Here is a 13,689-nt window from a genome sequence, read left to right as displayed (position 1 = left end):
GACCAGCCCACGGTTTTCCAGTCGTCTAGGGTCTGGCCGATATGCTCATGAGCCCAGGAGAGGCGCTGCAGGCGATTTCGCGCTTTTAGCAAAGGCACTCACGTCGGTCGTCTGCTGCCATAGCCCTTCAAGGGCAATTTCACCGCACCGCCCTAACGGATGCGTTCGTCGTACGTCCCACACTGATTTCTGCAGACATTTCTCGCAGCGTCGCTTGTCTGTCAGCGTTGACGACTCAAAACAAACGCCCCTCCTCTCGGTAACTGAGTGAAGACCGCCGGCCACTGCGTTGTCCGTGGTCAGAGGTAACGCCGGAAATTTGGTATTCTCGGCCCATTCTTGACACTGTGCATCGCGGAATACTGAATTTTCTTACGATTTCCGAAATGGAATTTTCCCTGCATCTAGCTCCATCTACTGTATCACACCATATTCAAAGTTTGTCGTGCAACCGTAATTACATCGGAAATCCTTTCGCATGAAATCAGCTGAGTGTAAATGACAGCTCTGCGAATGGACAGCCCCTTTCTACCGTGTCGATGCGGTACTACCACCACCTGTATATGTGCATACTGCTATTCCACAACTTTTGTCACATCAGTGTATAAACCAGTAGCTTAGTAAAAGTGGACATGTTGCTCTTTAACACCTAAAATTAATTGAAAAGTCAATATCTTACTGTTCTCTATTACTATTGATACTAATTACTGCGCTACTGTGTGTGGAGATAAAAATGTGTTTTCAAAAATTAGTCTGCTGAACCTACCTCTAGAAATCACCTCGTCATTCATGTAATGAGACTGTGGTTTTTGTCATGGATAGAGCATGGAATGCACCTACATATCAGATGACAGCAAGAGAAACACAGTAAAAAAAGTTAGTGACATTCCGACTGTAGAGATGCAGCATCTCAAGTGCAAACTCCCCGACTACTTGCCGCACGTCATCTTGCAGGTGTCGAGTCTGTGAAGACATCGCTAGTTGCGATCCAATAAAAGGTATTTTTTTCTGTTTTCTTTCTTGCTTTCTTTCTTTTTTTTGTAGTTATTCATGAATATCTAGTGATATAGCATAGTGTTCATTCTGTTCTGTGATGTAATGAGTAACTGTTTCTTGAAAATAACAACATGCAACTGATATTTCAAGGGCTGGAACTTTAATAGTGGCAACTATTTATTTACAGCTCGTACAAAATAGATACGTATTTCGAAGTTTTACTGATCTTCAAAGTAGTCACCAGCATTTTGTATAACCCCCCGTTGACAGCGATATGGAAGTCGTAGGGTAGTCTTAGCAGTGACGGTTGTGTTGACAGTTCGAGCGGCGCAGTCTATTGCACGACGAATTTGTAGCAGTTCAAGCGAATGCGTGAAGTTTTTGCATCAGTTTACAAATCGAGTTCAACTCACGAGGGCTTAAGTCAGGGGAGTACAGTAGGTGGTATAGCACTTAGCAGCCCCATCAGTCAAGCAAATCAATAACAGCTTGCAATGTACGTGCTTGAGCATTGTCCTGCAAAATGATGGTCAGGTCCTGCATAAAGCGTCATCACTTCTGTCTCTATGCTGTTCATTTTTAGAACACAACCTACTACCAGCTTAGCTGTTACTGATTTGTTTGACTGAGTGGGTTGCTAATTGCTATATCACCTACTGCACTCCCCTGACTTAAGCCCTCATGAGTTCAACTCGATTTCTAAACTGTAGGAAACACTTCACGACATTAGCTTCAGAACTGCTACAAATTTGTCGGGAAATAGACCACGCCGCTCGAACTGTCAACACAAATCCACTGCTAAGAGTATCGTATGACTTCCACATCGCCAGCAACGGGTTACATCCAATGCCGGTGACTACATTGAAGGTCAGTAAAACTTTGAAACACGTATCTATTTTGTACGAGCTGTAAATAAATAGTTGCCACTTTTAAAGTTCCAACCCTGATACTTCCCTGTTGGGCATTAGTAATTAGGTTTTCCTGTCTACTGAATATGTAAAAAAAATGTTCTTCGTTTATCATTAATTGCATTAATTTTGATTGAAAGGACTCTGTAAAGTTAAATTTAAACTGAGATATTGTACAAGCAAAACGAGAGCGATCAGGATATCGATTGTGAGGGTCGAACAGTGTGAATAGAGGGGGTGTTCTACTCATGTTTGTGAAAGGATATTAAAAGCGTGCTGACTATGTCGTGTCATGAAAAAATCGGTGCGAACGAAACTGGTAACTATGAGATATATCTCTGCCCCTTCGTTTAGTGGAAAGTAAAAATGTTTAAAGTCAACAGAGAAGTTGGACTGTGTAAAACCGCCAAATAAATTGTGTAGCTTAACTACGTTAATATAGCTATGGAGAGACGACACTGTTGTTACGGTGTCCTGGAAAGAACTGTGTTCTCTGTGAATGTGCAGTGTGCATTTTAAATACTTTATAATTTCGAAGCACAAGCGCGCCATCGCTGACTACCGTGTGCATGGACCATTAATTATGTCACGGGCGTATAGAAACTGTTTACTGTGAGTGTGCATGTTACTGCCACCTGTGGCGAGTTCGCGGTCGTGTTATTCGCGTGATAAATGGACAGACTGTAATTCCGCGATCGAAATAGCTTTAAAACCTTCTACTGAACTGTGTTGCGTCAGCATTGTGCGTCAGAGACATAGTAAATCACTCGTGCAAAGCTGAATGTTGGCAACAACTGTAACAATGCCCACCTGTGTAGTTGCCTACGATAAGCAACTGAGGAAATCATCGCCGAGTGGAAAGTAAAATTCCATATGAGATAATTCATCTGCAGCATCTACGTACGACGGAGCTGATTACTCAGGTGCGAGTAAACATAATAACATGTGTCAGATTGAGCACTGTGTGTTCACTTTGAAGTAAATGTCCTATTGCCACATCATCATAACCATACATGTGTGCAGTTGTACCGTACTTAACTGTGTATGCAGAGATAAATGTTAGGCAAAACGGTCAGTTTTTTGGTAGAAATCAAGTGTTTTTTTTCACATTACATCAGATTTACAAAGAGTAGGATTGAGTCAGTGTTTTGTGGTGGTTTTTTGAAACTTTAGTGGCAGGGCTGAGTCACGATGACTACATATGGCTTGATTCATAACTGAATTAGATAATATAGTAGGTTAGGTCTCAGATTTGTTAGTTGTGTGTAGCTGGATCACTACAAGTCATTAGTTATTTAGAACTCGAAACAATAAATTCCGCTGAGAGCAAAGAAAAAGCATAAGTCAATTCCATGACTTGACAGGGGTTGTATTGTCTATATAATCAGATTTTGGGGTCTTAATAACAGCTCCCTCTGAAAGCAGCTGATGAGCAAGCGTAGTATCACTCAAATGCAAACATCTCGCAACCGTTATATCTTACCTCCAAAAGTAGTGATTTAAACAATGTTGATACGTGGTATTTTTAGGATTTGAGTTTTGGTAACATAGCATTCTAGCTTGGTTTTTAAAACGTCCCCTTTTATACTGGTGGAAATACATGACGTTTTCGATACCTCGGATGTAGAAGATACAAAAGAAAAAGTTTGGACGTCGACGACGAGATCATTAGTGAGAATATTGAAATTATGATCGGGGAGGGTTGGGGAGGGAACTCGACCGTGCCCTTTCAATGGAAACATCCATGCATTTGTCTTAAAAAATTAGGGAAATCTCAGAAAATCTAAATATGGATGACTGTACGGATATTAGAAACGCTATCTTCCCGAAAGGGAGTCAAATGTATTTACCACTGCACAAAGTCACTCGGTGTGGAGAATGCAACTTGGACTTACGTACAGTATCGTTGAAATCACAACCAGCGTATATACAGAAAATTTTGCGTGCACGCACAAATATTTATTTTCTTTTAACTGTTTTACGTGATTAGTTTATGCTTTTATTACATCCGAGTAGAATTTTAAATATACAATATATTTTATCTAAAGGGTTCTTAAAGAAAGATAGTAAATTTTATATGTTACACTATAAGTGTAAAGCAGCTACTCTGTCAAGCTCAAAACGCAAGTGGCAAGGCTACAGCCTCTGTACAGAGCAGTCCTCGGCAAAAAGGAAGAGACAATAATAAAATTAATCCTTTAATTCTAATCACAGATTCGAATTCCAAATAAAATTCCGAGTAAAGTGATACCTAACTGAAACCAGTCGATTAAGCAATTAACAGTTCATCAAAATAAAGTACTGGACTGACACCAGTAAATTAATTTTCTCAAGTCCACAGACGCTGCCGAGATCTTGCCTACATAGAGGACCATCGGCTGGAGGGGGCAGGACAAATTTAACGTTCCCCATTTAGTTAGTACAGAAAACGACCACGATGGCGAAATCTAGCTTGGTTTATTGGCCGTTATTTCGAACTGTCGTTCAGGCCACTCTGTTGCAGAAGCGCACACAGTCCTCTCGCGTTCTGAGAATTCGTGCCAGTTCAGGTAACCGAACTTTAGGGTCGCTAACTCCGCCACCTCAGGAGAATGTTTCAACCTCTCACCTTTGTTAGTTTGGCTACAAGGACCTTTTCGTGCACCGCGGAGGCCCACCGCAGCTCAACGACCGCGTGTTTAAGTAACCTGGGGAGCAGCTCTCCAGCCCATTCCGTTGCAGCCTACAGAGGTATCAACATGGCGAGGTTCAGTGTACGGTAGTTAGCGCCAGCTTAGTGTCTAGTGTCTGCCATTATCTTGAGAACAGCATAGGTTGCTCACCCGTGAACCATTCGTGATGTTTAGGGCTACTAAACACAACGCAGTTACAGTGCTTGCGAATGTACTACCGTTACGTCTGCGCCACAAGATCATCATCATCAGTTATCTGCTACATTAGCAGGTCCTTTGCCTCTCCATTTTCTGCGATCCATTGCTTCCTTCTTAAGGCTGCTGTATGTTGTACCGTCCATCATGTCATCCAGTATCTGGAATCTCTTCCTTCCTCGCTTCCTTTTCCCTTCTACATAACCTTCTAAAACTGTTTTTATCAGTCCGTCATTCTTTCTTAATATATGCCCAATCCAATTTCTTTTTCTTCTCTTTATTACATCTAGTAACCGTCTTTTCTCTCTCACTCTTCTCAGTACCTCTTCATTTTTTACTCTGTCCATCCAACTTATTCTTTCCATCTTCCGCCATGTCCAGATCTCAAAAGCCTCCAGCCTTTCTCTGTCTTTTTTCCTCATAGTCCATGTTTCAGCGCCATATAGAAGAACACTCCATACAAGACATTTTATGAGTCTCTTTCTGAGTTCTCTGTCCAGACCGCTGCAGAAGATTCTCCTTTTCTTATAAAACGCCTCTTTTGCCATTGCTATCCTTGTTTTAATTTCTGTGGTGCACTTCCAGTCGGTGTCTATCCTACTTCCAAGATACTTAAAATTTTGCACCTGTTCTAGTGTTTCTCCATTCAGCACAATTTTTATTTCCTTATTTCCTCGTATTGCCAATACTTTTGTTTTATTTGTGTTAATTTTCATTCCATATTTTTTTCCGTTAGTTGCAATGGTGTCCACCTAATCCTGTAATTCTTTTTCCGCTGTGGCTAGAAGGACCATGTCATCAGCAAATCTCAAGCATCCTACTCTTCTTCCTCCAATTTCTACTCCTTTGTCATCTAATGAGCATTGGTCAATCATATTTTCCAAGTACAGGTTGAAAAGAGTAGGTGATAAACAGCATCCTTGTCTTACTCCTTTCCCTAGTCTGATCCAGTTTGTACTTTCTCCTTTCACTTTAACTGAAACTTTTTGATTAAGGTATAATGAGTTTATAAGTCTTCTGGTTTTCCAGTCCACTCTCTTTTCCCTCATAATAGTCGCCAGCTTGTCCCAAACCACATTGTCAAATGCCTTTTATAAATCGATGAAGCACATATATAGGTCTCTTCCTTTTTCAATAAACCTTTCTCCCAAGATTCGTAGGAGCCCTATTGCATCTCTGGTGCCCGTATTCCGTCTAAAGCCAAACTGCTCCTCGCCAAGATTCTCCTCTATTACTTTTTCAAGTCTTTTATTAATTATTCTTAACATCACTTTGGCTGCATGTGAAATGAGGCTGATTGTCCTGAGAACTGAGCTGCAAATCTACATGTAACGTGGTAAGCTGTTTCGGCCGACTCCTATTACTGTTATCGCAAGCTGGCCGATGGTTAGATTCTTCTGTTGCAGTGATACCCGTTATTTCATTATTTCTGTGTTCTCACTGGGATTGCTCTTTATTCGCCCGCCGGTGTGGCCGAGCGGTTCTAGGCGCTTCAGTCTGGAACTGCGCCACCGCTACGGTCGCAGGTTCGAATCCTGCCTCGGGCATGGATGTGTGTGATGTCCGTAGGTTAGTTAGGTTTAAGTAGTCCTAAGTTCTAGGGACTGATGACCTCGGTCGGGCACACAGTTTTAATCTGCCAGGAAGTTTCATATCAGCGCACACTCCGCTGCAGAGTGAAAATCTCATTCTGGAAACATCCCCCAGGCTGTGGCTAAGCCATGTCTCCGCTATATCCTTTCTTTCAGGAGTGCTAGTTCTGCAAGGTTCGCAGGAGAGCTTCTGTAAAGTTTGGAAGGTTGGAGACGAGATACTGGCAGAAATAAAGCTGTGAGTACCGGGCGTGAGTCGTGCTTCGGTAGCTCAGTGGTAGAGCACTTGCCCGCGAAAGGCAAAGGTCCCGAGTTCGAGTCTCGGTCGGGCACACAGTTTTAATCTGCCAGGAAGTTTCATATCAGCGCACTCTCCGCTGCAGAGTGAAAATCTCATTCTGGAAACATCCCCCAGGCTGTGGCTAAGCCATGTCTCCGCTATATCCTTTCTTTCAGGAGTGCTAGTTCTGCAAGGTTCGCAGGAGAGCTTCTGCAAAGTTTGGAAGGTTGGAGACGAGATACTGGCAGAAATAAAGCTGTGAGTACCGGGCGTGAGTCGTGCTTCGGTAGCTCAGTGGTAGAGCACTTGCCCGCGAAAGGCAAAGGTCCCGAGTTCGAGTCTCGGTCGGGCACACAGTTTTAATCTGCCAGGAAGTTTCATATCAGCGCACACTCCGCTGCAGAGTGAAAATCTCATTCTGACCTCAGATGTTAAGTGCCATAGTGCTCAGAGCCATTTGAACCATTTTGAGCTCTTTATTCTGATGACTGTCTTGTGTGAACTATCGTACTTTCAACATTCTCTGAAGGAAGTCTATTGCTCGCCAGCGGATACATTCTCTGAGTGGTAACTTACGGAGCGTTGTAACAGGGCTATCTCTCATTTATGTCTTCTCCATATCATCCCGACTTTCATTGTCTGTAGCTTCGCTACTGCTCTTTTTGTAAAACAGTTCATTATTGGGCGATGAAACACCTGCTGTAAGGAATGATGTCCGACGCGTATGGCAGAAGATTTGAAGTCGAATGATCTGCTAGGGAACAGTGATAGTCGGTACTTTTTTGCTAATCTGCAAGAATTACATCCACAAACACTTAAAGGTTACGTAGGGAAATCACAGTAACAGTCGGCCTTCGTAGCGCAGCGGTAGCGTTACCGCCTACTACGCAAGGGGGCCCGGGTTCGATTCCCGGCAGGGGACCTGGTGTTGTGTGTCCTTCATCATCACTGACACGCATGTCGCCGATGTGGCGTCAACTAAACAGACTTGCAATACGGCCGACGAACCCCGGAGGGGATATCCCGGCCAGTAAGTGCCATACGATAATTTCATTTCATCACAGTAACAAAATTAAGTGATTTGAAACAAGATTTGAATCCATCTAACGTCATGTGGGACAATAGCACTAAGAGGTAATAACAATAATGCTACCAATGTTACTAGTTCAACTACTATTAATTATAATGAAAGCAACTGACGACGGCGAGTGCGCGGCATAGATATTGTGTGTGTATGTGTGACTGTGTCTTTGCTAAACTCGCGACTATTACACGCGCAAAGCTGACACTCGGCGCGGTGGCTGATGGGAGCCGCCGTAAAGCCATTTCCCATTTACAGTCGCTCCCATCAGCCACCGCGCAGGGTGTCAGCTTTGTTTGTGCGAGTAATACGTGTTAACCGTCCTTCCCCAGAGGGGTAATCGGCGTATGCCGACTTAAGCGAAGCTGTCGTGCTCACGGGGGCAATTGTGTGCTAGAGAATGTGCAGACAGTGTCTCTGGTCACGGGTTACATGTGCTATTGGTCATATGGCCCCTGTTGCGGCTGAGCGTGAGGCTTCTACTCGGGGCCTTTGTTTGTGGAGCTTTTCCTGTAGTCCAGGCCTGGCTGTTAACTTCGAGAAGCGCATTAGTAAGGAAATGAACCCGACAGCATTAATACTGACACAAAACACCGACGGTTATGAAGTCGTTATTCCACGACGCTCGCAGAGGAAAATTATTTTGGTGGGACCTTGTGTTAAACATTGTTCTTTCGGGTCTCACCGGAGATTCACATGGAACTTTACTGACATGATGGACATTCTGTGTTTGTCTTCGCCATTGTCATTTATTCTGAGTTTTATCACGCACTGATATTCTTCCGAATCGCATGATAACGGTTGAATATTGTCTTCCCTTTTTATTGCTACCTCAACCAAAGTAGTGCCAAAGCAGAATTTGGTTCAAATGGCTCTGAGCATATGGGATTTAAAAGCTGAGGTAATCAGTCCCCTAGAACTTAGAACTACTTCAACCTAACTACCCTAAAGGCATCACATACATCCATGCCCGAGGCAGGATTCGAACCTGCGACCGTAGCGGTCGCGCGGTTCCAGACTGAAGCGCCTAGAACCGCTCGGCCACACCGGCCGGCCAAAGCAGAATATACTTTGCAACTCTTAACAATAACTATCTTCTTTATATTCTGCTGTAATCTGAAATCTTTTAATTTTTTTTTCAAATATCATTTAAAACTTCCAGGTTATTAGGCCGCGATCGACGTATGAAACTTTCTCATAACATTTCCTCTCCGACTGCGGGAGATATTAGAGAGGATAAACGTTAGGAGGAAATTTTATACACCGACTACGACTTATTAGCCAGGAAGTTTTAAGTGATGTCAATACCAGCCGCGAAATCTTACATTTTGTCACGTAAGTTTGCGCACCTTCCACGTTTTTAGCTGCCAGATTGATCTTTGTTTACATTCGTGTTTTACGAGTAATGGTGTAAATGCAGTTTTCATCTTTGTTGCTTTCTGTCTTTCATAGTAATACGTTATTTATAACCCTGTCCATTTGTTATTACCATTCCAAGGTGCCAGTCGACTAATTATGCGAACGCCAGTGAACCAGAAGTATACTTCATTTTGCCAGCCCGGCTAGCCGCGCGGTCTAACGCACTGCATCACGAACGGAATGGAATGACGGCCACCGGCACGAATCCGCCCGGTCGGTTAGTGTCGAGGTTCCGGCGTGCCGGCCAGTCTGTGGATGGTTTTTAAGGCGGTTTTCCATCTACCTCGGCGAATACGGGCTCGTTTCACTTATCCCACCTCAGTTACACTATGTCGGCGATTGCTGCGCAAACACTCTCCATGTACACACACACACACACACACACACACACACACACACACACACACACACGCAAACATTTGGGGTACCATCGTCTCGTATGAAACGTGCCTGGCGGTGAAAGCAAAGACCAAAGAAACTAAGGAAAAGGAACGACATGTAACGAAAATAAATAGCTTAGCCTTAAGACAGGGACAGCAAGGTTACCGTTGATTGACAACGAGACATAAACAGTATAAAATTATATCTTAGCCTTGTGAACATATTCACCAATATACGTTGCTGTTATTGTTAAAGTAAACGCATCATTCCTACTCCCGTAGACTCTCGCATTTACTATTTTGCTGGTGACTGATACTAGCTTTGCTGGAAGTTTATCTTTCGAACCTAGTGAACCCTAATAGTCAGATGTATTGTTGTTATTAATGTCCAGATAGCTATCACTGACCCCATTACACCATGAAAAGTGTTATTGCGTCCGTACAGAGTGATGTCGTAGCGAGTGGTAATGTAATTTATAACGTGAGAAGCTGAATATAAAATCTTACGTGACGTCATTGTGTTAGTACAGACGATTATTTCAACCCACACAGAAATGGGAAAGATCGAATGGCGTCAGTGGCCGGGAGTTCCCAGGTGGGAAATTCGGCCGCCAGTTGCAAGTCTAATACAGTGCGACGCCACATCGGGCGAGTTGCGCGACGACAATGGGGATGAAATGATGATGAGGACAGCAGAACACCCAGTCCCTGAGGAGAGAAAATCTCCCACTCCAGCCGGGAATCGAACACGCCCCCCCCCCCCCCCCCCCCCTGTGTGGCATTCCAACGTGGTGACCGTTCAGCTATTGTGGCAGACAGTCACACAGATGACGTCGTGAAGTGTAGGCAAGATCTTATCACGACAACTAATTGTAGTATTACGAGAGTGAGATACACTGGCTACGTTGCTTTTCATGTACATATTAGAGCTTGTTCATACAGTATGTCTCCTACGATTGAAACATAGTACAAACCTGGCGCTGGTGGTATCTAAAAGGAAGCGCAGTACACATTCTTCTTGAAAAACCGAAAAAAAGAGAAGATAGTAACTATAGACGCTCAGCTCTTGGCGAAGTCGACATTCAAACTCACCTCACGGATGTTCCATTGGGGTCATGTCGCGACTCTGGGCAGGCCAGTCCATGTCAGGAATGTTATTGCACACAAATCACTGCCTCACATGCGCTGCTTTAAAACAAGGTGCTTTGTCATGCTGAAACAAATCATCATCGTCTGCCAAATGTTCCTCTACTGTACGCAGCACACAATGCTATAAATGTGATCATACCCTCTCGCATTAAGAGTTTTCTTATGTGCAACAAGGGAAACACACCCAAATCACGGAAAACACGCCGATATCGTAACACCATATCATCTGTATTTCACTGTTGGCAGGCTGTGTTCTCCAGGCATTCGCCGAAACCAAAGCCCTACCATCCGACTGACACAGAATATTCATCACTCCAAATCACTCGTTTTCAGTAATCAACTTGAGCCGTGCCGGCTCGCATCGATAAATCGATCGCTAGATAGACGTAGTGGGGTTCTCCGCGGGAGGAGCTTTGACTGGCACGAAGGTTGACAGAATTGGCGGGCCGAAATGCAAGGAGCTCTAGCGGGATGCGAGGCCGGTTTACCTCAGCTGTCTGGAGCCGATAGTAAACAGTTTTTGCAGAGAACAGACCTCATCAAGCGAAAACGGTGTTTGGTTGGCTGTGGTGGTTATCGGACTCTGGAAATTGGCCTGTGCCGAGCGTGTGGAGATTTTGAAGCCACTTCGCTACCGATTCGTGAAATATTTTTGTCGAGACGCTTTCCGTGGCTTCTGCGCCTTGATTTGTAAAGTTGTAGTGCTGCGACTAGTTTCTCCTTATCGGAAGGTCTGCTGTGTTTGCTGTTTCATGGGAGTTCGCTCTGAAAGAACTGAAATTTACCTTAATGGAACCTATTGTTTGATTACAGACGTTAATCGCAACTGTTTGCCAAATGCGTGAAAGTTTCGTGGTCTGTGTTACAGAGCCAGTGGAGTTACGTTAATCAGAATTGCCTGTTTACATTGGTCACGTTTCGAGTGGCTCACCTTGGACCATGTCGAGCTCTGAACTGCTTGTTGTTCTTCATTTTGAATGCAGTGAAATCTAATTTTATCTGAGTGCCTTTCACAGTAATCAAGTGAGTTAAGCATTTGTAAAACATTTTGGTGGGTTGTTAGTTGACCCGCCCTGAGATTTTCTATGTAAATTCTGTATGTTTTCCACTGTAGTTGTTATGGGCAGTCTGGTAAAACAAGTTTGACATCTGAGATTCCGTTGCTTAGCTGTTTGAAATAGTGGAATTTGCGCTAGTAAGATATGCAGGATTCGTTACTTATGAGTAGTGTTTCATTGCAAAACGTATCAGAAGTCAGCGAGTCTGAATTTTCTTTCTTTTTAAATTAGTGTGTAATGACTGTTCCTGTTGCATAATTAATGCAAGTATCTGTGTGTCAATTAATTCTGGGGACAAGTAAGCCTTATTAGTTTTCCCGTTCCTATAATTATTGCTAGTCAGTTGTTAAGTGTTTTTTGCTTATCACCATATTTGCTGTTTGGGTAGATGTTTCTTTATTTATGTTTGTCTCTTAAATGATGATCTAATGAAATATGTAGCGCCCTTTTATAAAGCATTGCACTGTTAGTAGTTTTCTAAGGTTAGTTCTTAGTCGTAGTTTACGTTGTACGGGAGCTGCCCAATCCACAAGCACACCCGTCGACGGCGAGTTCACACCGCCCACCGTCGGATTAAGCGCCTTTCGCGGGGCTAAATTGTGTCTGTATAATTTCTCCTGGGTCTGAACTTATGTCACCAAAGGCGTGACGGAATGCTTACGTTGCTACTTTCGTTACCAAATTTGCTGTAATCATTTAAGATATTTAAAAAGCGATTCAAAATTTCTGTAAATGTGGTTTTGATTACTAATATGCAGCTTGGCTCACTTCAGATACCTGTTAATGTTTGGCAAACTGCTTAGTTTCTTAACTGTTCAGAAGCTCTTTTGCGGATGTCAACTGATAAACTTATTTCCTCGTTAATATTCGACAAGTTGTTTAATTTCTTACTTGTTTTTAAGAGGTATTTTACGCTCGTCGGTTGTTATTGACTTTTATTTAAATGAAGGATCATGGATGTTTTCGTCTGTGAACTCTGATGTCCTGATTTCTGGCCCAGCCCAACTGCTCAACAGTGTATTAAGCTCCTGGAGGGTAAGTACAAACCAGTTCACTACTTTACAATGGAGTCGCTCTTTTCACCACCCCAAGCGTCGCTTATCATTGTGTACAGTAACGTGTGGCATATCAGGAGATGGTCCATCACTGTACCGCCATTTTCTTAACTCCCTGCTCACAGTCGTTGCGCTAGCTAGACCACTGGTAGCGCTTTCGAACTCACGAGTGATTCCTTCCCTAATTTCACGCTGTTTTTGCAGACACTCTTCGCAATGCTCCACGGTGTATGCCAACAGCGCACGAAGTACGCCTGCTCTTGAATTTTACAGTGGTTGTTCTTTCGCGTTTCCAGTTCACTGTCACATCATCAACAGTTGACTTGGGTAGCTTTCGAAGAGTTGAAAAGCCCCTGCTGGATCTGCTACTCACAAGGGAACCTCCCCATCGCACCCCCCTCAGATTTAGTTATAAGTTGGCACAGTGGATAGGCCTTGAAAAACTGAACACACATAAATTGAGAAAACAGGAAGAAGTTGTGTGGAACTGTGAAAAAATAAGCAAAATATACAAACTGAGTAGTTCATGCGAAGATAGGCGACATCAAGGACTCTAAGAACACAGGAGCGCCGTGGTCTCGTGGTAACGTGAGCAGCTACGGCACGAGAGGTCCTTGGTTCAAATCCTCCATCGAGTGAAAAGTTTAATTTTTTTATTTTCAGTTTATGTGACAAACTATTGTGTTTTCATCACTTTTTTGGGAGTGATTATCACATCCACAAGAAAACCTAAATCGGGCGAGGTAGAAGAATCGTTTTACCCATTCGCCAAGTGTACAAGTTAGGTGGGTCGACAACATATTCCTGTCATGTGACGCACATGCCGTTACCAGTGTCGTATAGAATATGTCAGATGTGTTTTCCTGTGGAGGAATCGGTTGACCTATGACCTTGCGATCAAATG

General features: G+C 43.4%; 1 protein-coding gene across 1 annotated transcript in view; it reads right to left on the bottom strand.

The window, feature by feature from the left end:
- The window catches only part of LOC126204052 (43 kDa receptor-associated protein of the synapse homolog), a 208,349-nt gene extending 196,705 nt beyond the window's left edge, over positions 1-11,644 (bottom strand). The window contains exon 1 of the mRNA XM_049938475.1: positions 11,604-11,644. Coding sequence (XP_049794432.1) covers positions 11,604-11,644 — 41 coding nt within the window. The remainder of the gene's footprint in view (positions 1-11,603) is intronic.
- Between the last annotated feature and the right edge of the window lie 2,045 nt (positions 11,645-13,689).

The sequence above is a fragment of the Schistocerca nitens genome, chromosome 9, assembly GCF_023898315.1.
Source record: "Schistocerca nitens isolate TAMUIC-IGC-003100 chromosome 9, iqSchNite1.1, whole genome shotgun sequence".
Taxonomy (NCBI): Eukaryota; Metazoa; Arthropoda; class Insecta; order Orthoptera; family Acrididae; genus Schistocerca; species Schistocerca nitens.
The sequence above is the reverse complement of the archived record's forward strand: the minus strand, read 5'-3'. Positions and strand labels throughout refer to the sequence as shown.